The 26522-nt window shown below is 35.5% G+C and overlaps 1 protein-coding gene across 1 annotated transcript; it reads left to right on the forward strand.

The window, feature by feature from the left end:
• The first annotated feature begins 23931 nt into the window (after positions 1-23931).
• On the forward strand, positions 23932-24761 carry LOC129647724 (ferritin light chain-like). The gene has a single exon (XM_055574746.1). It carries the CDS (start codon positions 24091-24093, stop codon positions 24616-24618), a length of 528 nt encoding a protein of 175 aa, XP_055430721.1. The 5' UTR covers positions 23932-24090; the 3' UTR covers positions 24619-24761.
• The last annotated feature ends 1761 nt before the right edge of the window (positions 24762-26522 follow it).

Raw genomic sequence — 26522 nt, forward strand, 5'->3', positions numbered from 1 at the left:
CTTTTTAGTTCCTCTTCACTTTCTGCCATAAGGGTGGTGTCACCTGCATATCTGAGGTTATTGATATTTCTCCTGGCAATCTTGATTCTAGCTTGTGCTTCCTCCAGCCCAGCATTTCTCATGATGTACTCTGCATAGAAGCTAAATAAGCAGGGTGACAACATACAGCCTTGACGTACTCCTTTTCCTATTTGGAACCAGTCTGTTGTTCCACGTCCATTTCTAACTGTTGCTTCCTGACCTGCATATAAGTTTCTCAAGAGCAACATTTAGGGCATTGCAAGTTTTCATGAATATTATCTATGATAATGAGGGTTATTTTTCTAAAGGATGATACATACATAGTAATGTATTGCATTAGATACTAGTGGTACTAGAGAGAAGTACAGATAGACTATCAAAAGAGGAAGAGTTTTCAATTGGGAATTCAGAAGTTTATAGTATCTGGAAGTGTAAAAAAGAAAAAAAACTCTGCAGAGTATTTAAGTAGTGAGTGATAATCATCAGTTTTTGGAATCAATTAACATAGAATTTACATTGCCTATTTTGGGGGAATGAATGACTTCTTTAAAAAAAAACTAGGAGGAATTAATCATGACAATTTCAATGTGAATTTATAGATTTTGAAGTTAATTTTCAAACAAGTTCTAAAATTATGATGGTTTTTTGACAAAAATAGATCTGTTGCATTTCCTTAGAATAACAGTATGTGATAAAATTAGAGACAATTTATACATGCAAAATTCATTTTATGTTGAAAGGAAATGAAAATTTGCAAGTGCATAAACTGACAGCTGATTGCTATATGAGTATGGAAATAGATTAAGTAAAAATGGATTTCTCTTCTTACTATATTAGATTTTCCATGTTTTCATAATGTCAAATAACTCTACATCCACTGTTAATGTAGGGTAGTAGAATTAGCAGACATATTCCCATAACTAAGTTTTACAAATGAACTTCTTTTGATGTCTATTGAGATCTAGTCCTAAAATTGTAATTTTTCTCAATGTTTATCTTGCTATATAATCAGATTAATTGTGCCAAATATTGAATTAATCATTTTAACATGCCAAATTTACTAAAAAAGATTCCATTATTTGTTTAGCTACCCCCCCCAAAAATCTTATTCTTAGTTTCATCTTTATCTTTTTCTATCTTGCAGAGGTAATTTATCATCTATATAACATATATTTAATATACTTGTAATACAAATGCAGGAGAAAAATGGATCAGAAGAAGAAACATAGACAAATAAAAAGTAAAGAAAGATCTAGGTTCTTAGATCATGAGGGTCTAGTAGTTACTAAGAGAAATATTTGTTAATTTGAGTCAACGTTATCCCCCTGCTTTAATGGAAACTAAAGCAAATGTGAAGGCCAGTATAATACTGAGATACTAATTTCTATTCTGTTTTCATGTGTTTCCCCCTCTCTTTTATCACAAGAAATTATTTATCTTTGCCGCTGGCTGGTTCTGTGTGCTGCTGCTGCTAAGTCACTTCAGTCGTGTCCGACTCTGTGCAACCCATAGACGGCAGCCCACCAGGCTCCCCTGTCCCTGGGATTCTCCAGGCAAGAACACTGGAGTGGGTTGCCATTTCCTTCTCCAATGCATGAAAGTGAAAAGTGAAAGGAAAATCGCTCAGTCGTGTCCAACTCTTGGCGACCCCATGGACTGCAGCCCACCAGGCTCCTCTGTCCATGGGATTTTCCAGGCAAGAGTACTGGAGTGGGGTGCTATTGCCTTCTCCGGCTGGTTCTGTGTAATCACACCTAAAGCAGAAATTGTCCGGGGAAAATCAAAACAAAATAACACAGCACACAAGCAAACAAAAATGAATCTTGCTTTGTTTTTTTTTTTAAAAATGTAATTTATTGAAGAAATTATGGTCAGGGATACTATCAGTGAGTAAAGTTGCTCAGTTGTATCTGACTGTTTATGACCCCATGGAAAGGTCCATGGAATTCTCCAGGCCAGAATACTGGAGTGGGTAGACATTCCCTTCTCCAGGAGATCTTTCCAACACAGGCACCAAGCCCAGGTCTCCAGCATCGTGGGTGGATTCTTTACCAGCTGAGCCACCAGGGAAGCCCAAGAATACTGGAGTGGGTAGCCTATCCCTTCTCCAGGGGATCTTCCCAACCCAGGAATTGAACTGGGGTCTCTTGCATTGCAGGCAGATTCTTTACCAGCTGAGAGACAAGAGAAGTCCAGGAGGAAGGAAAAGAAACAAGTGCTTATGAAGGATGGATAGGAAGATGGAATTATTAGAAGTTAATAGGAGCTATATAATAACATATGTAACTACTAAAATTATATCTAATAATTTGTTAATATTCAAAATATGTAAGAAACTTGTACAGCTCAATAGCAAAAAAATCACACAGTTTTCTTTTTTAAAACAAAATGAGCAAACAATTTGAATAGATGTACAAGTGGACAACAAGTATGTGAGGAGATGTTCAATATCATTAATCATCAGGGAAATGTAAATCAAAACCACCATGAGATATAACCTTATACTTGTTAGGATTGTTGTTATAAAAAAACAAAAAACAAAGGATAAAAAGTTCTGGTAAAGATATAGAGAAATTGGAACCCTTGTACACTGTGGGTGAGAAGATAAAGTATAGACATTATGGAAAAGAGTATGATGGTTTCTCAGTAACCTAAAATAAAGCCATCACATGAAACAGCAATTCCACTTCTGGATATTTATCCTAAAGAACTGATATCAGAATCTTGAAGAACTATTTGCACTCCCACGTTCATTGCAGCATTATGTGCAATAGCCAGCATATGGAATCAATCAAAATTTTTATTGACTGATGAATAAAATATGGTATTTACACAAATGGAGTGTCATCCAGCTATGAAAAAAAAAGGAATTCCTGCCATATGTAGGAACATGAGTCAAACTGAAGGACATTATGCTAAGTGAAATAAATTAATCACAAAAGGACAAATACTGAATGATTCATTGTATGAGGTATCTAAAAATTGTCAAACTCATAGAGAATAGAATGATGGTTGCCAGGTTCTGGGGATAGAGGGGAATGGGCAGTTGTTCAGTGGGTATGAAGTTTCAGTTATTCAAAATGAATAAATTCCACAGATTTGCTGAAAAACAATGTCATACAGGCATACTTTTTTCCTTTAATTGTACTTTACTTTTTTGCCCTATGCAGATACTGTGTTCATCAGAAATTGAAGGGTTGTGACAAGCCCACCTCAAGCAAGTCTATTGGCACTATTTTTCTAACAGTGTTTGGTCACTTAATTTTTCTTTATCAGATTTTAGTAATTCTTGCAATGTTTCAAACCATTTCATTATTATATTTGTTATAGTCTGTGATAGTGGTCTTTGATATTACTGTTGCAAAAGGATTATGGCTCACTGAAAGCTCAGGGGATAGCTAATGTGTGTTTTTTTTTTTAAGCAATAAAGTACTTTTCAATAAAAGTATGCATTTTTTTATACATAACGCTATCACACACTTAATAGACTGCATGCATGCTAAGTTGCTTCCCTCATGTCCAACTCCTTATGACACCATGGACTGTAGTCCACCAGGAACCTCTGTCTGTGGGGATTCTCCAGGCAAGAATACTGAAGTTGGCTGCCATTCCTCCTCCAGGGGATCTTCCCAGGGATCAAACCAGGTCTCTTAAGTCTCCTGCATTGGTAGGTAGGTTATTTACCACTAGCATACCTGGGAAGCTCTAGTAGACTACAGTATAGTACAAGCATACTTACATGTGCACCAGAAAACCAAGAAGTTCATTTGACTCACTTTATTGTGATGTTCATTTCACTGTGATCATCTGGAACTGAATCTGAGCTATATCTCTGAGCTATGTCTGTAGCTAACAACTCAGTATTGTACTCTTGAAAATTAAGATCTCATGTTAAAGGCTTTTACCACACAAAAACAACAACAAAAAATAAACAAAAACATCTAAAGGGTAGGAGAATGTTGGCTATGTGGAAGTGTTGGCTATGTTGTGGTGATGGATTCATCTGTGTTTGTATATCTCCAAACTCATCAAATTCTATGTATTAAACTGGTCCATTTTTGGCATGTGAGTTATACCTTAGTAAAATTATCTAAAATTAAATTAAATCTATGTAAGTGACAAGATAGGAATATGAATTAACATGGGTAGCAGGGATAGAGTTAAAGTAAGAAACCCATTCATTATCTAACTTAAAAAATAAGAGGAAGTATAGGCAAGGGGAGATTCAGGTGCACAACTGAAGTTTTAAAATGAAAATAAAACTAGCCTCTCTTCTTTTAAACTAAAGTTTTCTATACTTCAGTTCAATTCCTGGGTTGGGAAGATCTGCTGGAGAAGGGATAGGCTACCCACTCCAATATTCTTGGGCTTCCCTGATGGAAGAAATTCACTGGTAAAGAATTCACCTGTAATGTGGGAGACCTGGGTTCAATCCCTGGGTTGGGAAGATCCCCTGGAGAAGGGAACAGCCACCCACTTCTGTATTCTGGCCTGGAGAATCCCTTCAATCCATGGGGTTGCAAAGAGTTGGACACAACTAAGCAACTTTCACTTTTTCTATAAATTATCATAAATTGTAACTACACTTCAGCAATGTCAATGCTTTCTTCTTAATTTCAATCTTATCAACTAATACAAGGCAAAGTTTTCTGTCTTAATTTTTTGCTTAAGACACAAATGCCTCTCCTTGATGTTTCTTACTGGACTCACAAATTGTAGCTTTATAACTGTTTCCTGTTCTTTAAAGTCTCTGTTAAATAACGAGTGAAACATTTCTCAATACTTTGATTTCTAATTCTTATACCTTTTTGCTAACACTAACACTTATTTAATTTGTTGGACCAGTTCAGTCCCCTTAAGGACTCTCTTTCTGACCAAAAGTTCCTCCACTGGCATTTTATAAGACTCTCTACTCCAAACCTACATCTTGTAACATTGTCTTGGGAAGTTTTTCCAGCTCCTACTTGCTTCAGAACTTATTTCCAGTTGCTGAACTTGGCTTTACTTCTTTGGATTGATTTATTTTTTGTACACTCCTTTATATACTAGCCAACTTCTGCATCTACAGTATATCATACTACAGACCAGATCCATCCTCCACTTCATCCTTACTCATCCCCACTCAGATGAGGATACCAGGTATTTTGCATGCTTAGCAGAAAGAAAATGCAAAGTGCTGGTCTAGGCACCCATTTAAAAATGTACAGACATAATCTGTCTAGACAGGAATATCTTTTAATGTAAACAATTTCTGTAGGAAGAGGTGATGAGTTCGTTTTTCAATGTTTAATCAGTCTGTCAATATATTCTACTATTTGTGGATTCAGATTATGTTATTGCTTTATTTGTCTCCCATAGACACAGACATGAAGCAGGAGTTAATTTCTATATTACAACGATCCTTTAGAAGTTAAAGGACATGCATTTTAACACTGTCAAAACACAGCATCAAAGCTTGATCTTAATAATTTAACATATACTGAATTCCTATTATTAACTACCTACTATGCTGATTTGGAGGGGAAATCATGTTTAATTTTACCATAATCTCATGATAAAATACATGTTATTATCTCTATATATGATACTAAGAATGGTTGAGGACCTTTCTAACATGGCTATTTACACGTCTTTAGAGACACTTGTCAGATGAAGGATTTCAAACTTGCTCTTTAGGCTCTTAAGACAATACTCTTAACTACTTACTGTGTTTACTATTCTCCCTTGAAGAAAGAATGTGACCTTGGATTTATTTAAAAAACATTTTGTTGAATACCAAAATATTTATATTTACATTAAATGGTAAGCTTTGTAATTTCTTAGGGTTATTTTACATCTCAATGGAGAATATGAAGATTATGAAACCTGATAGGTATCGTATTTTTTTATTTTAAAAATATATTCATTTATAATATGTTGTGATGTTATGTGTTTCAGGAAAAGAAAGACTATAGCATTAAATATATTATTCAGTTTAGCTGTAACTCTGAAAATGTTAAACTGTAAGAGATATCAATAGAAATAACATAATATTGGACATAATAAAATCAAAGAGATAATGATCAAGCTTGTAACATGTTTCTAAAGTCTGAAAAAATGAAAGTGTTAGTCGCTTAGTTGTGTCCAACTCTGTGACCCCATGGACTTTAGCCCACCAGGCTCCTCTGTCCATGGGATTTTCCAGGCAAGAATAATGGAGTGGGTTGCCATGACCTTCTCAAGTGGATCTTCCCAACCCAGGGATCCAGCCCATGTTTCCTGAATTGCAGGCAAATTCTCTACCATTTGAACTACCAGCAATGCTCTCTCCTTAACCAAACATTAGTCAGACTCCTATGAACCCTCTTCTCAACCCGGCCATAACTTTGGCCCCTTTCCTTGATAAGTCTGCATTGTGAAGTTCTAGAAAGAATCCTGCTAAGTCAGTTTAGAGCGAGTTTCCCTCCTTGGATATTTTATCTCCCTGGATATCTGATCAAATTCCTCATCCACTGCTCCCCACAACCCTTGATATCTTGCACCTGCCTACCTTCAGTAAGAGTCCCTTCCCTCTCTTGTAACTTTTTAATTATATACTGGAGTATAGTTGATTAACAATGTTGTGTTAGTTTCAGGTGTACAGAAAGGAATTCAGTTATACATATATGTGTATCTATTCTTTAACAGATGTTTTCCCATTTAGGTTGTTACATAATATTAAGCACCGTTACCTGTGCTATACAGTGGGTCTATGTTGGTTATCCATTTTAAATATAGCAGTGTGTACATGAATCTGTAACTACCCTTTCACCTCCACAGGTCAGTTCAGTTCAGTTCAGTTGCTCAGTCATGTCCCACGTTTGTGACCCCATGGACTGCAGTCACTAGGCTTCCCTGTCCATCACCAACTCCCCCCAGAGCTTACTAAAACTCATGTCCATTGAGTCATGGACATGAGTTCTGATGTCTAGCTCATGTTGGACATGGTGACGTCATCCAACTATCTCATCCTCTGTCATCCCCTTCTCCTCCTGCCTTCAATCTTTCCTAGCATCAGGATATTTTACAATGAGTCAGTTCTTTGCATCAGGTAGCCAAAGTATTGGAGTTTCAGCTCCAACATCAGTCCTCCAAATGAACAATCAGGACCGATTTCCTTTAGGATGGACTGGTTGGATCTCCTTGCTGTCCAAGGGACTCTCAAGACTCTTCTCCAACACTACAGTTCAAAAGCATCAATTCTTTGGTGCTCAGCTTTCTTTACACACCAACTCTCACATCCATTGATGACTAGTGGAAAAACCATAGCTTTGACTAGATGGAACTTTGTTGGCAAAGCAATGTCACTGCTTTTTAATATGTTGTCTAGGTTGGTCATAACTTTTCTTTCAAGGAGCAAGCATCTTTTAACTTCATGGCTGCAGTCACCATCTGTAGTGATTTTGGAGCCAAAAAAATAAATAAATAATAAGTCTCTCAATGTTTTCACATTTTCCCCATCTATTTGCCATGAAGTGATGGGACCAGATCCTATGATCTTTGTTTTCTGAATGTTGACTTTTAAGCCAACATTTTCACTCTCCTCTTTCACTTTCATCAATAGGCTGTTTAGTTCTTCGCTTTCTGCCATAAGAGTGGTGTCATCTGCATATCTGAGGTTATTGATATTTCTCCTAGCAATCTTGATTCCAGCTTGTACTTCATCCAGCCCAGTGTTTCTCATGATGTACTCTGCATATAAGTTAAATAAGCAGGATGACAATATACAGCCTTGATGTACTCCTTTTGCTATTTGGAACCAGTCTGTTGTCCCATGTCCAGTTCTAACTGTTGTTTCTTGACCTGCATACAGATTTCTCAGGAGGTAGGTCAGGTGGTCTGGTATTCCCATCTCTTTAACAATTTTCCACAGTTTGTTGTAATCCACACAGTCAAATGCTTTGGTGTAGTCAATACAGCAGAAGTGGATGTTTTTCTCAAACTCTCTAGCTTTTTTGATGATCCCACAGATGCTGGCAATTTGATCTCTGTTTCCTCTGCCTTTTCTAAAACCAGCTTGAATATCTGGAAGTTCACGGTTCACGTATTGTTGAAGCCTGGCTTGGAGAATTTTGAGCATTACTTTACTAGAGTGTGAGATGAGTGCAATTGTGTGGTAGTTTGAGCATTCTTTGGCATTGCCTTTTTTGGGATTGGAATGAAAACTGATTTTTTTCCAGTCCTGTGGCCACTGCTGAGTGTTCCAAATTTCACCTCTACACCCCCTGTGAATCCTTCCCGTCTGGTAACCATGAAAGAATGAATGATCATGCTTAGAGAATGAACTTGCGGTTACCAGAAGGATCCTCTTAATATCTCCTCATAGTAAACATCTGCCCACAAATGACCTTCTGTATATTTCAGGAATATAAAGTTATTTCAATATCTGTAATTTAAGCAATATGGTTTTTGACCACATTAACTAAATATACAGAGAAAATTCTATTATCATCTGCTCAAGAGGTATGTATTTGGTTACTTACTGCTACATTTCCAGCTACTCTGTGCTTTAGTTGCTTAAAGCAATGCTTCATTTGGTCCCTGCTCTTCAGGTCATGAACTCAGGAAAGATTTAATTGGGTGATTCTTTTATTTATTTGGCTTCAGTTGAGGTGGTTGAGGCTGGAAAATCCACTACCATGATGGCATCATCGCTCATATGTCTGATATCCAGATGCCCTTGGGGTTGTCTTCCAAGTGTCAAGTAGAAGGAACTACTGACTGGTAAATGGCTACCTCCATAATCAGCCATGATTACCACCACATCTTATTACACAAAGTGGTACCAAATCTGCTCACATTCAAGGGACTAGAGAAATAATCTCCCTTTGGCAAGATCACACTGCAGAAATAATGTTGGGTGGAAAATGTTTCTGCAGCCATTTTTAGAAGATGCAAAACACATTATGCAAAACTTCAGTGTAAAAGAAGAGCATCTGGCAAAAACAAATACCCATTTATGATTAAAAACACATCAGTTGAATAGTAATGAAAGAACAAATAGACCTATGTAGATGTTGTTTGTTGTTGCTTAGTTGCCAAGTTGTGTATGACTCTTTTGTGACCCCATGGAGCCCACTAGGCTCCTCTGTGCATGGATTTCCCAGGCAAAAATACTGGAGTTGGAAAGTGCCATTTCCTTCTCCAGGGCATATTCTAGACTCAGGGATCAAATGGGTGTCTCCTATACTGGCAGGCAGATTCATTACTGCTGAGCTACCAGGGAAGACCAGATACTGTTTAGACATAGGGTTTATATAACCACTGCACACCAATGGAAGAACTATTAGGAGCGTCTTCTATTTTTACACATATTTTAGATGCTAATATGTCACACAAAAATTAGCAAACATTTTTCTGACTGTTTGAAAACTCAATAGTTGTTTTTATATTTTTTGTGACTAACAGCCATTCAAATTTTATAAACATGAAGCATTTTGCCATTGCAAATCTTACTTTATAAAAAGAAACTATCTAAAATTAGTATTACAGCTTCCTCTACATACAAGCCTATGTTAGAATATTACATTTTGTTTTTCTATTGCATTCAAATATAATTGTTATATATATTAATTGAATTTATGAATACATTAATCACTAATAAATTTGGATATTTATGTAACATATCTCTATATTTTGTACTATCTTACATTCAGATAAAATCATTTTCTTAAAATAAATTCTTTTATTATTTGGGATTACTTTGTTCCAGCCTCAGGGATTCAATTACAATTAATCTTTAGGGGCCAATGCTAATATTTCTATTAAGAATATGCCTGCTAATGTAGGAGACCTAAGAGATGTGGATTCAATCCCTGAGTTGGGGTGATTCCCTGGAGAAGGGCATGACACACCACTCCAGTATTCTTGCCTGGAGAATCCTATTGACAGAGGAGCCTGGCTACAAGTCTGACATGACAGAAGCAACTGAGCACACATGCACACACTAATATTTCTATTAGATAGGTTTATAATCACTTAATCTATTAATAATTGAATAATTATTGACATTATCCTTAGGTGTTGAGAATGAAATTCTCACCGAGATGTTTCATAGTCTTAATAGCAAAGTCCCGATGATCTGTAATGAGAATTCTTCAATCCATGGTTAATTCAAAGGCCTCATTTTAATTTATTTTTGCTCCTATGTTTTTAAAACGATTATATAATAGTAGTATTTGCTTATTTAGGTTTCCCAACTCCTCACAAGCCCTCTGGCATTAATAAGTAGCAAACTGACTGAAAAGTGTGCAATAGAAAGACAAGAGATAATAAAAATGGTAGTTCCAAAACTAGATATTTGAGTTAACAAATATTCCAAAAGCTGCAACTATATCTTTCCTTTCATTAAAAAAATGCTTTGTTTCCCAAAGCATTTAAAATGCACTTTATTTGATAATGAGTACATGAGGAGTTTTATTAAATTATAAGTGTGAAGACATAGATGATCTACACCAATATCCTCACTAAAGAGATGAGAAAACTGAGATTCATTGTGGTTATGTGCTCTTATTACAATGAAGGTAATCAGCAAAGTGACTGGATGCATTGCTCCTTCTCTGGACTTTTTAAACATGTGCCACTTACTCTTTTTTTTTAACAGATGTCTTTAATTATACTTTTTCTTTTACTGCTTGCATTTTTCTTTGCTCTTTGAGGCCTTATATTAATTTTCTTTATTAAGCATATTAATATCACATGTCACATTAAAAATAAATTTTATAGTTTTATAATCTTTTTTTTAATAGGGCTTGTTTTGGCATCTTATAAACCATGTATAAATGTTTTGGCTAAGAGTTGAGAAAATACCAAAAAAATCATCAAATGAATAAAGTATATGAACACAGACATAGCTTTATCAATTAACTATGTTAAATTAAATATGCTTAACCTTCACAAATATTATAGAAATGTACTTCTATTAAGAAAGTCGTATGTGTTAATCCTAAACTTATATATCCACTACTAAACATAAAACAGACAACAAGGACCTACTATATAACACAGAGATCTGTACTCAATGCTTTGTAACAACCTATAAGGGAAAAGAATCTGAAAAAATATATATAGCTGAATCACTTTGATGTACATATGAAATTAACATAGTACTGCAAATCAACTGTATTTCTGTTTAAAAAATAAAAATAAATTTTAAAAAGATAGTTTTATGTGAAACCAAAATGAACCTTTGAATGCTGTAAAGGTACTCAAATTCTTGATGACTTATTAATTTATGAACATTTGAAAATAATTTTTTAAATCTCTGGAAGTCTATGCTTCAGAAATATTTTTATTTTCTAAAGCATTACTTAACACAAATGTTTATTACTTATATTCACTTATATGCCATTCTTTCTAGCTACAGTGAAAACAATGGAATCCTAAAATAAATAAAAAGGAGAAAATTGGAATATGCCTGGATATGTGAAGTATCCTTGACTCACAAAAGGAGCCTTAGAAATTATCTAGTTCAAAGTTCTGTTTACACTACAGCTTTCGTATTATGGAGTCCCAATTCAGGAATTATTCAATCTCTGCTACACTCCCAAGAACTCTCTCTTATCAAGTAACTTTTCAAATTTTTATATCAAAATCTAACTTCATCTCTCCATTATATATTTTGTATTAGTTCTAGACCTGATGTCTGGGTGGATATAGAATTTAATAATAGTCTTCTTACCCTCTCCCCACTATAATTAATTTTTCACAGATACGTCCCTTTTCTCTAGCTTTTCAACTCTTCTCCAATAACCTAATATCCCCAAACTTCATCCTTTTGTTTATGTGTCATTGCATAAACTTAATTTTTTAATATGACTCTTCAATTGCAAAACTAAGTATAATACAAAATTAAGTATTAAGTGAATACAAAATTAAGTATAATATATTAGATGACTGGTTAAGAGAGAGCAGTGCATGAACATATGTTTTTTTTAAATATGCTTTTAAAAAGATAATTTACCCTAGAATTCGCACTTGTTTAAGATACTTTTAAAAAGACAATTTAACCTAGAATTTTCTCTTATTTAAGATAAGCTGTCTTATCTAAACTTCTTAAATCAGAAAATCATCTCCCAGAACTACACTTATGTAGTTTACTTATTTTCAAATTATAAAACAGAATATTACACATATTCCTTAGAATATACCTTTCTAGACACTGATGAAATAATAAGAGAACATACAATTTATTCTAAAAGAATTTATAAGCCAGTAGAGGGCACACAGGAAACATCAAAGACATACTAGACAGTGAAATACTGAATAAATGAACTGATCACAATGTAAAGATTTAAATAGATATTCTAATGAAGATATAAATAAGATCTTATAAAAAAGAAAAGAAAAATTTTAATTAAAATATAGTTGATCTATAATATTAACTTCAGGTGCACTACATAATGATTTGATATTGCACTTTTGATCATATAATGATCATCATGAAAATTCTAGTAACCATCTGTCTCATACAAAGTTATTACAGTATTACTGACCATACTCCCTATGCTCTATATTACATCTCCATGACTTATTTATTATATAACTGGACGATTATATTTCATCCTATTCAACAAGTTTGATAGTTTGATCACCCTCTAACTCCCCCGTCCCCACTTTCTGGCAATAACTCATTTATTCTTTATATCTGTAAGTCTGTTTTACTTTGTTTTGTTTGAGTGTTTCCCCCCTCCAGATTCCACATATAGTAATATTATGCAGTATTTGTTTTTCTCTGTCTGACTTATTTCACTATCTAGATCCATCCATATTGAACCAAATGGAAAGATTTTGTTTTTCAATGAAAGTGAAAGTGAAGTCGCTCAGTCATGTCCGACTCTTTGTGACCCCATGGACTGTAGCCTACCAGGCTCCTCTGTCCATGGGTTTTTCCAGGCAAGAGTACTGCAGTGGGTTGCCATTTCCTTCTCCAGTTGGCTGAGCATTATTCCACAGTATACATGTACCACATCTTTATATATCTGTCTTTAAATGGACACTTAGGTTGCTTCCATTACTTGGTTACTGCAAACAATGTTGCAGAGGACTTTGTAGTGCACTTATCTTTTTGAATTAGCAATTTTATTTTCTTAGGGTAAATACCTGAAGTGAAACTGCTGGATCATATGGCAGTTTTATTTCTACTTTTTTGAGGAATGTCCACATTGTTTTTCATTGCAACTGTACCAATTTACAACCCCACAAACAGTACACAGGGTTCCTTATTTTCCACAGCCTTGTCAACACTTATTTGCTGTCTTTTTGATGATAGACACTGTGATAAGAGTGAAGAGGTATCTCACTGCAGTACTGTGATTTTGTGTATGTGTTTCTTTTTATATTTAAATTGGAATATATTTGATTTAGTCTTATTTAGTTTCAGGTGTACAGCAAAGTGAATAAGTTTTACATATAAACATGTCCACTCTTTTTTTAGATTATTTTCCCATATAGGCAATTATAGATTATTGAATAAAGTTCCCTGTACTATACAGTAAATCCTTATTAGTTATCTATTTTATATATCTGCTGCTGCTAAGTCGCTTCAGTCGTGTCCGACTCTGTGCGACCCCATAGATGGCAGCCCACCAGGCTCCCCCGTCCCTGGGATTCTCCAGGCAAGAACACTGGAGTAGGTTGCCATTTCCTTCTCCAATGCATGAAAGTGAAAAGTGAAAGTGAAGTCGCTCAGTCGTGTCCAACTCTTGGCGACCCCATGGACTGCAGCCCACCAGGCTCCTCCGTCCATGGGATTTTCCAGGCAAGAGTGCTGGAGTGGGGTGCCATAGTAGTGTGTATATGTCAATTCCATTCACCCAATTTATCGTACCTCATCCCTGACCCCCTGGTAATCATAAGTTTATTTTCTACTTCTGTAACTCTATTTCTGTTTTGCAGATAAGTACCTAGAGATTGTTATACTGAGTGAAGTGAGTCAGAAAAAAGACAAATATCTATGATATTGCTTATATATGGAACCAAAAAAGTTTACAAATGAACTTATTTATTTCATTGTGGTTTCAATTTGTATTTCCTTGCTGATGAGTGAGGTTGAGCATCTTTTCATGTGCCTGTTCACCAGGTATTGGAAAAATACCTATTCAGATCCTCTGCTGATTTTTAAATCAGGGTTTTTTTTTTTTTTTTTTTTCTGATATTTGAGTTCTTTGTATTTTTTGGATATTAAGCCCTTACTGTATATATTGCTTGCAAATATCTTCTCCCATTCAGTAGGTTGCCTTTATATTTTGTTGATTGTTTCCTTTTCTGTGCAAAAGCTTTTAAGTTTGATGCTTATTGATGTTTATTGATGTTTATTGAAGTTGATTTGTTTATTTTTGCTTTTGCTTCTATTGCCTGAGGAGACATCCAAAAAATATCGCTGTGACCTATGTCAAAAGATGTAACTTAAGTTTTTTTCTAGGAGTTTTATGATTCCAGGTCTTTAAGTCTTTAATTCATTTTAAGTTATTTTTTGTATATGGTGTGAGAAGGTAGTCCAGGGTGATTCTTTTGCATGTGGTTGTCCAGTTTTCCCATAACATTTATAGAAGAGGTTGTATTTTCCCTTTGTATATCCTTACCTCCTTTGTTGTAGATGAACTGACCATGTACACATGGGTTTATTTCCATGCATTCTTTTTTATGCCAGTACCAATAGGTTCGCTTTTACTGTAATTGCAATGGAAATTTCATGGAGAGGTTGGTTCAAAAACACAATAGAAAGGTTGGTTAACATCGCATAATAGCACCTGAGTTTGCCATCATAAGAATGTTAGTGTGTGGATCCCTAACACTATCTGAAAGCCAGGTGTTTTAAGATCAGCATGCCTTTGTAGGAAAATATCAATCACTAATGGAAAGGATGCCCTAAAAAAGTTACATGTTAGAGTGGAAGATGAGATTAGAAACTATGGCAATAATCCAAGACATATAGTCAAGTGTCAAAATTAGGGCAAAGTCGGGATAAATATTTTTAGAAGTTGTGTTACATTCAATTCACATCACAAAGAAAGAAATTCAACTTTCTGGCTGACATTTTAGTTCCTGTATTAGGAGAAAAAAAATCCAGAAATGTATTCTGTGCATCTGAGAAGATCCGGATGACTTTAAAGGACATACCTTTGACATATGGGCAACATAAAGGGTTGGGGTACTGACCTTCCACTCAGTCAAAAACTCGTGTATAACTTATAGTTGGTCCTCCATATCTGTGGTTCTTCCATAGCCATGGTTTTTCATCCACTGATTTCACCATCCTCAGATCATGTAGTACTGTAGTATTTACTATTGAAAAAATTCATGTGTAAGTGGACCAACATAGTTTAAATAAATCCATGCTTTTCAAGGGTCAACAGTGTTTCTCTAAACCATTATGTATACACATTAGTCCTTCTTTGTCCTTGCTAACTCATACTTGTCCTTCAGATTTCTCCATGTTCTGTACTCCCTCTCTGCATCTAAACTAGTCTTCACTTATCCTAATACTTAGCTTATTGTTCAATTCTTTTTTGGTTGCATTTTTCTCTCAGATATTTAACTTTTGAAGGCAAGGGTGATTTTGCCTTATTCAGTGTTCTGTCCCAATATTTAGTACTATATTTAGTATATTAAATGTAATGAACCTTTTCTAAATAATTACTTCATTGTATATGTGTACTTAAAGGTAAGTTATTTTTTTCTCTGTTCTAGATAACAATGCATTTATTAAATCATTTAGGCATATAGTTATTTCTTTATTCATTTAAACACATTTGAACATTTCTAAATTCTCTGAAAGATAAGGACAGTATGGGTACAGGGCAGCCATATTCTTCATAGAATTGTTTGCTTGAAGTTTTTTGATATCTTACAGAGATACTCAGAGGAGAAGGAGCTACTAAACCTGTATACTGTTGTCAGTAACTTTCCTTGAATTTTTCAAATTCAACACTCATACATTTCCCTGACACTACTAGGGATTTTGGATAGAGCTATTCATCTATCCATAATCTCTAATACGACGAGAACGTAATATAAAGAGTGTATAGAATATACCTTTAAAATATGATTGCATCAAACATGCAGATAATTTTTGTAACCTTTTATTATTTTATAAACATATTTTATTAATAAGTTAATAAAAATGTAAGAAGAAATGTTTTCTGTAGAACTTCATTCCCAATAAAATGTGACTGTGTTTTAGCAAACTGGATGAAGAGTAAAAAAACAATGTTTAAGCAACACATTTTCATCACTTGTTTTTCTCATATCTCTCAGAAGACAGTCAAAAATATCTGCTACATTAGTGGCTTATTAAGAGATCATGAGGCAAAGTAATCAAGAGATTTATTAGTGCATGTTAACATCAGGGAAGCATTTACTTCCAATTGTAATTCCAACCAAAGGAAAGTTAATCATAAGTTTTGTCAAAAAATGAGCTTTGCAAAATATTATACACATAAAAGACATTTAATCCAATAACTCTCATGACAAACTCTTTACTACTTAGCCAAAATGGAAAAATAGTTAATTCATTAGTTTCAGGTAAATATAAATTCTAATAACTTCTGCACTTAAGTTTTAAATTTTTTCACATATAGATCAGAATGCTTTGATAAATATATCATTATATGTTATTCTTCCCACATATCTAGCCCCAAGATAGTGTTATCTCCAATATCATATCATTTTTATTAATGTATATTTTTATAAACAGTTGTTTATCTATAGTTATATTTTACTTTATTTCCTCCAATAACGTGTCTTGTATCTTACATTTTTGGTAGGGGATTTGTTTTCTGTTTTGCTAAATTTATCATCTTTGAATTGTACCAAATTTTTTTGAATAGCTTTATTTACTCTTTATATTGGAATGCTAGTTTTTCCTGGCATAAGTTGATAGGTTTAAAATAATTTCATTTCAAGCTGTCATTGTCTTTTAGCAGTGATTTAAAAAAAAATAACAGCAAAAAAAAAGAAAAAAAAACTTATGCCAAAGATTTTTTATACTATTTACTTTTGGAGTTCTAAAACTTGACAGGGATATGACTACATTTGTCTTGTTAAAATACATTGTTGTTGATTTTTCCCCCTCTTTTTAAATTTTTTTCTAATTAGAGTGCTTGAGCCCTCTCAATTTAAAGATTCTGGGAAATTTATTCAGCCATGCTATTATTTTCCTCAGTTCTTTCTTTTAGTACTCTCTTTTCACTTATTTCCCTTAGATACATTTTGGAACATGTGAATATGTCTTCACATTTTTTTCTAAATTTCCTCATAAATTCTACCACTTTGTCCTTGGCTCAGCATTCAGATGGAAATTCTCAATTACATTTTCCAGTTTACTAAGTCAATACCCAGTCATATTTATTTTTAAATGTATAATCTTAATTTCTCTTAAAAAGAAGCTTTATATTTATTTTTTAGCTGTCCACTTTTATGGAATATACTGAATACATATTTTCTTTAAACCCATTACTCTGATGTAATGCTTTTGTCTTTTTGGGCTCCAAAATCACTGCAGATGGTAATTTCAGCCATGAAATTAAGACACTTACTCCTTGGAAGGAAAGTTATGACTAACCTAGACAGCATATTAAAAAGCAGAGACATTACTTTGCCAGCAAAAGTCCATCTAGCGAAGGCTATGGTTTTTCCAGTAGTCATGTATGGATGTGAGAGTTGGACTATAAAGAAAGCTGAGCCCCGAAGAATTGATGCTTTTGAACTGTGGTGTTGGAGAAGACTCTTGAGAGTCCCTTGGACTGCAAGGAGATCCAACCAGTCCATCCTAAAGGAAATCAGTCCTGAATATTCATTGGAAGAACTGATGAAGCTGAAACTCCAACACTTTGGCCACCTGATGCAAAGAGCTGATCCATTTGAAAAGACCCTGATGCTAGGAAAGATTGAAGGTTGGGAGGAAAAGGGGACGACAGAGGATGAGATGGTTAGATGGCATCACCGACTCAATGGACATGAGTTTGTGTAAACTCTGGGAGTTGGTGATGGACAGGGAGGCCTGGCGTGCTGCAGTCTTTGTGGTGGCAAAGAGTCGGAGACGACTGAGCAACTGAACTGAACTGAGTGCTTTTGTAGGGATTCCTGTCTTTACACAAAACAGTTGATTTTTCTCATACATCTGTTTTTTCAGTGGGTTTTTTCCCCCTTAATTGCATTTGATTATTGATATTTCTTTGTGAGTTAACTGTGTTCTTATTTTAGCTAAAAACTCTGCATGGTTATTAAGACGTGAGATTGTACAGTTAGGTTGTATTCCAGCTCTGGCAATTGCCCATCCTTCTTACGTTCAGCATTTTCTACTTTCTTTCTCTAGATAGAGCCTGACATGTCAAAAGTCTCACTTCAGAGATTCACTGCTTCTGGATGGAGGCCAGAATCAGCCCTGTTTCTTCTTTTGTTTCTATCTTAATAGTCTTTGTGGTGGTCTGGAATTACCCGTGCTCCTACGAATCTCCAGCCTTGATGATAAAACAGGAGCTCTCTTTTAGGAGATGGATGTTTATTTAGACTATGCTTGAGATAGGTTGAGAAAGAGGATTGTCCATGCTGTCCATGGGCAGCTTCTCAGAACAAAGATCTCAAAAATGCAAAAGAAGATCCTATGTCTTTGCACTTCCTCTCACTTTTTATTATTTACCTTCCTTTGAGTGTTTCTCTAGAATCTTGTATGATGTGACACTGTAGTTCCCTCTGATCCTTCTTATCAGTAACTAATACCACATTTACCTTCTATCTTCTAAGATTTTCTTGAAATACAGGATTTATTGTTTGCATATTATCTGCTTTTCCATTATGATTATGAGTTTACTCTTTAAAAATGTGTAAAATCTAATATTTCAGTTCAAGGATTTTTTTGGGTAGAGTGAAGAAGTCAGGGAAGCAATTATGTTCATTGGCTTTTAATTTAAAAGTTAATTTTTGTGCATGCATCTCTCAATGATACTTTTACTAAACCTCTTGAATTGTTTTTTCAATATTTTTGTTTCTTTCAATAAATTTATTTTCTCATTTAAGCAACTGTGGCATTCAATAAAAGCTAGTTTTAGTGACCATGTTTTACTATGGACTATAGTAGGGACTTGGAGAAGGCAATGGCACCCCACTCCAGTACTCTTGCCTGGAAAATCCCATGGTCAGAGGAGCCTGGTAGGTTGCAGTCCATGGGGTCACTGAGGGTTGGACACGACTGAACGACTTCACTTTCACTTTTCACTTTCATGCATTGGAGAAGGAAATGGCAACCCACTCCAGTGTTCTTGCCTGGAGAATCCCAGGGACAGGGGAGACTGGTGGGCTACCGTCTATGGGGTCTCACAGAGTCGGACATGACTGAAGTGACTTAGCAGCAGCAGCAGCATAGTAGGGACTTTGAATGAGGACCTTCGATAGACAATAATATCAGTGTAATATAATATAACAATTAACTTTAAGCTCAAACAGAAGAGGATTTGAGTTCTAGTTTTGACAGCTACTAGTTCTCTGACCTTGACATATTTGTTTAATATTTCTAAACCTCTGCAGCTCTAGTTGCATAATAATAAAAATGATAGTAATAATAATGTATCCATCATGAGGGTTAAATAGGATAATGCATACACAGTACTTATGACACTGTTTGACAATTTGAAAATACTCAGCAAATTCTAGTTCATTATTATTAATAATTTAAGTAATGCAATAACTTTAAAACTTCATTTTATATTCTAGCTTTAAAATTATTTTAGATACATTGATTGATGACTATAAGCATTTCTAAACCATGGCAAGGATATATATGATTGAACTGAAATGTTATGTTTGTTAGTGGACTGAGTCTAAACTGTTCTTTGTTGCTTGACAACAACTTTATAAATGGAAGAAGAAGTGTACTTTTGGTAATTTTAGTTTAGAGTGGCAGTAGATAATACTGGAATTAGGATATATGGAATGCTTGTCAAGACATTCTAGAAGTTGCTGAACATGGTTGGCTAGGCTGGGAAATTGGTCATGAAGAAATCAGGACTCCCGTTGTGAGAATAAGTATATATATAATAATAAAAATTGGAAGTAATTTATTGCAGAATTTAAGATCACAGTTTCTCCTATTCTTAAGGATTATGCTAAAGATAAATAGATGATTGACAGTTATATGTATAGATGTGGATGTAGCTAGATACAGATACATTTTCAAATGTGAAACCAGTATTTCCTAGAAATCTTCATGGTTACATAAAAATTACTTAAGCTATTTTATGAAAAGTTTCAGAATAATAGTCAGGAAAGCTATTGCTTTTATACTGGAATCTTCTTTGTGAACTAGATAAACTACCTGACATCAGGATTTCACTTGTGTTTTATCTACAAGTTAGGCATGGCGCTGACTGTTTAATGCAGATGTTATAAAATGAAATGCTGCCACTGCTACTGCTAAGTCGCTTCAGTCGTGTCCAACTCTTTGCGACCCCATAGACGGCAGCCCACCAATCTCCCCAGTCCCTGGGATTCTCCAGGCAAGAATACTGGAGTCGGTTGCCATTTCCTTCTCCAATGCATGAAAGTGAAAAGTGAAAGTGAAGTCGTTCAGTTGTGTCGGACTCCTAGTGACCCCACGGACTGCAACCTACCAGGCTCCTCCATCCGTGGGATTTTCCAGGCAAAAATACTGGAGTGGGGTGCCAAAACCACGGCACAGTTTTTAAAGCTGAAGTTTTCCTGATTCCTTCCAAAATGTCCTTGTGAAGCTGACTACTTTGATGTTGACCTTACCTCCATACCGCTCTGCTCTAGATCTTCTTCTGCGCCCCCTCCCCACATTCAGGCTCTCTCCACTTTCTCAGGCTCTCTCATTTAGACTCCTGCAATAGACTTGAAAATGATCCCTGGACTTTGTACCTACCATGCCCCTACATTGCACAGTGGCTACTGGAGTTACATTTCTAAAAGAGAGCTGGTAATTTAAATTGCATAATTTAACTCTAATATTTAGTTTGATCTTCCACTTCCTGCCATGCACTGCCCATGTTTGTTGCATTGATTTGCAAATTATTATGTGATTGCCCCATGTAGTTTCACCATGTCTGCTTCTTTTATGCAGCTTCCCTGGTAGCTCAGCAGGCAAATAATCTGCCTGCAATGCAGGGTACACAGGAGATGTGGGGTCGATCCCTGAGTCCAAAAGATTCCCTGGAGAAGGAAATGGCTACCCACTCCAGTATTCTTGTCTGAAAAATCCCAGGACAGAAGGGCCTGGTGCAACCAATGGGTTGAACATGACTAAGCATGCTTCTTTTATATTATTTTCTCTACCTGGAATCAATCTCTTTTTTTCCTTCTTGGTTTGATGAAATCCCATTGATTTATAGAGTTTAGCTCTTATAGCACCTTCTCTGATATTTCTTTACTCAGAGTTTGTATGGCAATGATAACCCTGTATGTGAGACAGCAAAAGAGACACAAATGTATATAACAGTCTTTTGGACTCTGTAAGAGAGGGCGAGGGTGGGATGATTTGGGAGAATGGCATTGAAACATGTATATTATCATATGTGAAATGAATCACCAATCCAGTTTTGATGCATGATACAGGGTGTTCAGGGCTGGTGCACTGGGATGATCCAGAGGGATGGTTTGGGGAGGGAGGTGGGAGGGGTGTTCAAGATGGGGAACATGTGTACACCCGTGGCAGATTCATGTCGATATATGGCAAAACCAATACAATATTGTAAAGTGAAAAGAAAAATAAAATAAAGTGAAACATATGAGTACATTCTTTCAATAAAATAAAAAAATAAAAATAATTTTCTTGCAGGATCATAGCTCATTGCATTGACTCTTTCTTATCTGTTACATGGCACATTTCCTTCGTCAAGGGCAGAGATTTGATCTTTTCAGTTTTAAATCCCAAGTACTTAATATAATGTATAGTGTATCATATGGATTTTTAAATTATTTGAATTGCACAATGTAGAAATCACAGAACACCATATTTAATTAACCGTAGTAATGAACATATTCTTGTTGGTTGTGAGATTTTTTTTCTGTATATTATGCTTAAAGTTCATGTATTTGCATTTACTTAGGTCCACAATAATATATTTAGCATTTTTTCAAATTCAGGGAAAAAAATACAATCACATTCATGTTTAACACTAGTTTTCTTCATACTCTACTGTCACCTTTGTTCTTTAATTATGTGGTGTTTGTTTATAGAACAAAGTGTGAATAATAACATTTGGAAGATAACATTTTGGTGCTTTATTAAGAAAGAGTGCTAAGCTGGTAAAAACAAGAAGCTCTTATGTCTAGCTGTTATATTTCACAATACAATTATCTAGCATCAGTCACTCGACTAATAAGATGGTAACTTTCAATCATTAACTCTTTCTTTGAAAGGATACGACTTCCTAAGAATCACACGGACAATTAAAGGCAAGAATGCTAATTAAAAGTTGTACAGAAAAGACAGACAAATCTTTACTGCACAGATTTAGGATGTATGTTAATTTCTTCCCCAGATTCACAAATTTATCCATTATTCTTAAGAAGTCTTTTGAAGTACAGTGAGCTATTGCTATAACATTATTTAATAACCTTCTGTGGCCATTGTGATATGCTCCTTTGTTTCTAAATTTTATCTACCAAAATGGAAAAATAAGACACTCCAAAGCAAAGATATTTTTTAAGGCAGAAAGAAATGATTATGAAACAAATAGATATGTTTATGTAGCTTCATGAATGACAAGCAGCTGAATTTCACTGCAATTATGAGGTTAATGTGGGTTTACACAATATGCTTATGTGAAGTTGCACACAATAAGCTTATGTGTAGTTGTACACATAATGTGAAGTTGTACACAATGAGCTTATTCTTCACCGTGCTATGAGAAGACAAACAGAAATTCACAAAGCATATTTGTTCTGTGCAGGTCTCAGCCATTAGTTGTCAATAACTAATGTTGTGGCTAAACCCACCCTTGTGGTTCTTACGTTTGCAAGATGTCCTTCGCAATAAACATCAGGAAACTTGAAAAAAGAGTAAATTATTACTTACAAATCCTGGCTATTACATGGCACATCTAGGGTCCCATAGAGAGATCACATGTACAAAGAAAGAGAGAGCAAGTCATGAGTCTGAGAGTCTACTTTTATTGGGGTCAACGGTGAGGACCTAGGTTTTCAAGAGCTCATTCTTTTTTGGTAAATTTAAAACAATGGGAATTTAAAACATGGAAAGAGGGAAAAAAAGTGGTTCAAAGTCAGTTATCAAAAACAACCAAGATCTTTAAAGCAAAGCAGCCTGGCTCTTGACCTAGCCCTATACCTGGTGTTATGTTTATTGGAGACAGCTATCTTTGAAGCAGATTCTTCTTTGAAGTGAATGCCTGGGCAATCAAAGCTTAAGTCAAGCACTTGCATTACAAAAATAAAACCAAACTTTCAGGACTTACACTATACTAGCATATAGCCTGACATTAAAATCATGGTGAGATAATCATCATCCTTCCAGGATGAGAGAACAATCATTTGGAAGATGTTAGTTATCAGAAATAAAATAATAGGTAAATAAAAAGATACAGTATTTTAAAACATGAACTCAGAGGTTCTAGAAAACTCTTTTCAATTCTATGCCCTATAAAGGAAAAAATTCCCGACAATTCCAGTTCTATAAGGATCAAGCTATTAGCTACTGCAGTTGCCTTCCGATAGTATGCCTGAGGGGAATTCAGGATGGAGAAAAATAGGAAGCACTTTAGCTTTAGATATACTAACCCCCAGAAAGTTAAAATACATATCTAAAGAAAATTTTAAAGATCCTAGATTCATGCATCTTCCCATACATGGAAAAGCACTAAAATGATTTACTTGAGGAAGTGCGCTCGGCGGCCCCGCGGATCTGTCTCTTGCTTCAACAGTGCTTGGACAGAACAGACCCAGGGACGCCCCTTGCTCCAGCCTCCGACCACCCTCCAACCTTCTTTCCAGTCGCAACCTCCGGAGTCAGCCACTCAGCTGTCCGCGATCTCTGGGACCAGCCACCATTTTTTAACTCCTTATTATTACCGACCAATCATGAGCTCCCAGATTCGTCAGAATTATTCTACCGAGGTGGAGGCCGCCGTCAACCGCTTGGTTAACATGCCACTGCGGGCCTCCTACACCTACCTCTCTCTGGGCTTCTATTTCGACCGCGACGATGTGGCCCTGGAGGGTGTGGGTCACTTTTTTCGCGAATTGGCCAAGGAGAAGCGCGAGGGCACGGAGCGTCTCTTGAAACTGCAAAACCAGCGTGGCGGCCGCGCCCTCTTCCTGGACGTGCAGAAGCCATCTCAAGATGAGTGGGGTAAAACCCAGGACGCTATGGAGGCCGCCCTTCTCGTAGAGAAGAACCTGAATCAAGCCCTGTTGGATCTGCATGGCCTGGCTTCTGCCCGCGGAGACCCCCACATCTGTGACTTCCTGGAGAACCACTTCTTAGATGAGGAAGTGAAACTCATCAAGAAGATGGGTGACCACCTGACCAACCTCCGCAGGCTGGCTGGTCCCCAGGCTGGGTTGGGCGAGTATCTCTTCGAAACGCTCACCCTCAAGCACGACTAGGAGCTTCTGGAGACCAGTGGCCATTGAAGAAACCACCTAACATCAGGGCTGCCTGAAGCCGCTCTCTGCAGCCACTAGGCAGCTTTTTTAACACCCTGGAGCCCTCTCTCAAGCCTTGGACCATATGGAAACAATAAAGCTTTTTACAGCATAAAAAAAAAATAATAAAAAATAAAATGATTTACTTGAGATATCTGTTCTTTGTGATTAGTAGTACTCTTTCTAGGTTTGACTACATGTTTTTCCCAGCAAAACAATTCATATTTACCCTGGCTCCTCTCTTTCTTCTTTAGGAGAGCTTCTTGGAGCTAGCTGAGAAACTGTCTCTCAAGCTACAGTTCTCAGTAAGACACTGAATAAACTCAATTCATAGCCCTTACATTGTGAGTTTTTTTGTTTTTTTTTTCTTTCAGGTAAACAAGCTCTATCATGTACTGGTCATATATACTGGGTAAGGCACTTAGCTTGTCTGAGTGATATTACATAAAAGGGAAAGCTACGACAAACATGCACCATGTATTAAAAAGCAGAGACATCACTTTGCCAACAAAGATCCGTATAGTCAAGCTATTGTTTTTCCAGTAGTCATGTATGGATGTGAAAGTTGGACTATAAAGAAGGCTGAGCATTGAAGAATTGATTCTTTCAAATTGTGGCACTGGAGAAGACTCTTCAGAGGTCCCTGGACTGCGAGGAGATTAAACCAGTCAATCTTAAAAGAAATCAACACTGAATATTCTTTGTAAGGACAGATGTGGAAGCTGAAGCTCCAACATTTTAGCCACCTGATGGGAAGAGCCCTCATTGGAAAAGACGTTGATGATGGGAAAGATTGAAGGCAAAAGGAGAAGAGGACAGCAGAGGATGAGATAGTTGGATAACATCACCAACTCACAGGACATGAAATTGAGCAAATTTTGGGAGATAGTGAGACAGAGGAGCATGGCATGGTGCAATCCATTTGGTCACAAAGAGTGGGGCATGACTGAATAACTGACAATAATAACAACAAAAGGGTGCTAGGTTTTGGATCTATTGCATTGGGTTGTAATGAGGATTAATTAGGGGAATTCATCTAAAGTACTTAGAACCAAATCTTGCACATTATAAATGCTCATTTACATGTAGCCCTTTGGAGTAAATACATACTGGCATGTTTACAACATATTTAGAATTGTATTTGCCTGATTCCTTTTATTTCTGATGCAATTTAAGAAGACATATTAATTTCATCAATAACAGATATATAAAACATGACACACATATGGCACAAATATATACATATGTGTATATAAAGACTAATATTCACATAATTTAGCAAATTGAACTTGAGATAAAAATAGTGCATTTTAGATAAAGGAGATTTATAGGTATATCACAAATACCTAAGTAATTATTTAATTTGAAAATAATTCATTTCCTCTCCACATACAAACAATGAAAACGTGATGTAAAAAAAATTCAAACAGTATGTGAAGAGATAAGGTAGTAGCTTTTTTCCATATGGTTCAGAAATATCCACTCTTAATATTACTATGTGACCTCCTAGGGAATTTCTATGAATATGCAAACACATAAATGTTTTAAATGGTAGATTATTGTTGTTTATAATGCTTCACATCATTTTCATTTAAAGATATCTTATGAATTTAAAAATATTAAATATCTAGTTGTTGGAAATACTTCTAGTTTTTCATTGTTGGTATCAATTTTATTACCAAATATATAGTAGGTGTTCAATAAATATTAATATTTGCTAAAAAATGAGTGCCTAATTATGTATAACATCACATCTTTCCTTGACAATTAACACGGATCTATATTACTTTTACTAGTAGATTTAAATAAATTATATTAATGTACATTTACTTATCTAAGTGACCCACTCTTGTGGAATGTTTAGG

The sequence above is a fragment of the Bubalus kerabau genome, chromosome 3, assembly GCF_029407905.1.
Source record: "Bubalus kerabau isolate K-KA32 ecotype Philippines breed swamp buffalo chromosome 3, PCC_UOA_SB_1v2, whole genome shotgun sequence".
NCBI lineage: Eukaryota > Metazoa > Chordata > Mammalia > Artiodactyla > Bovidae > Bubalus > Bubalus kerabau.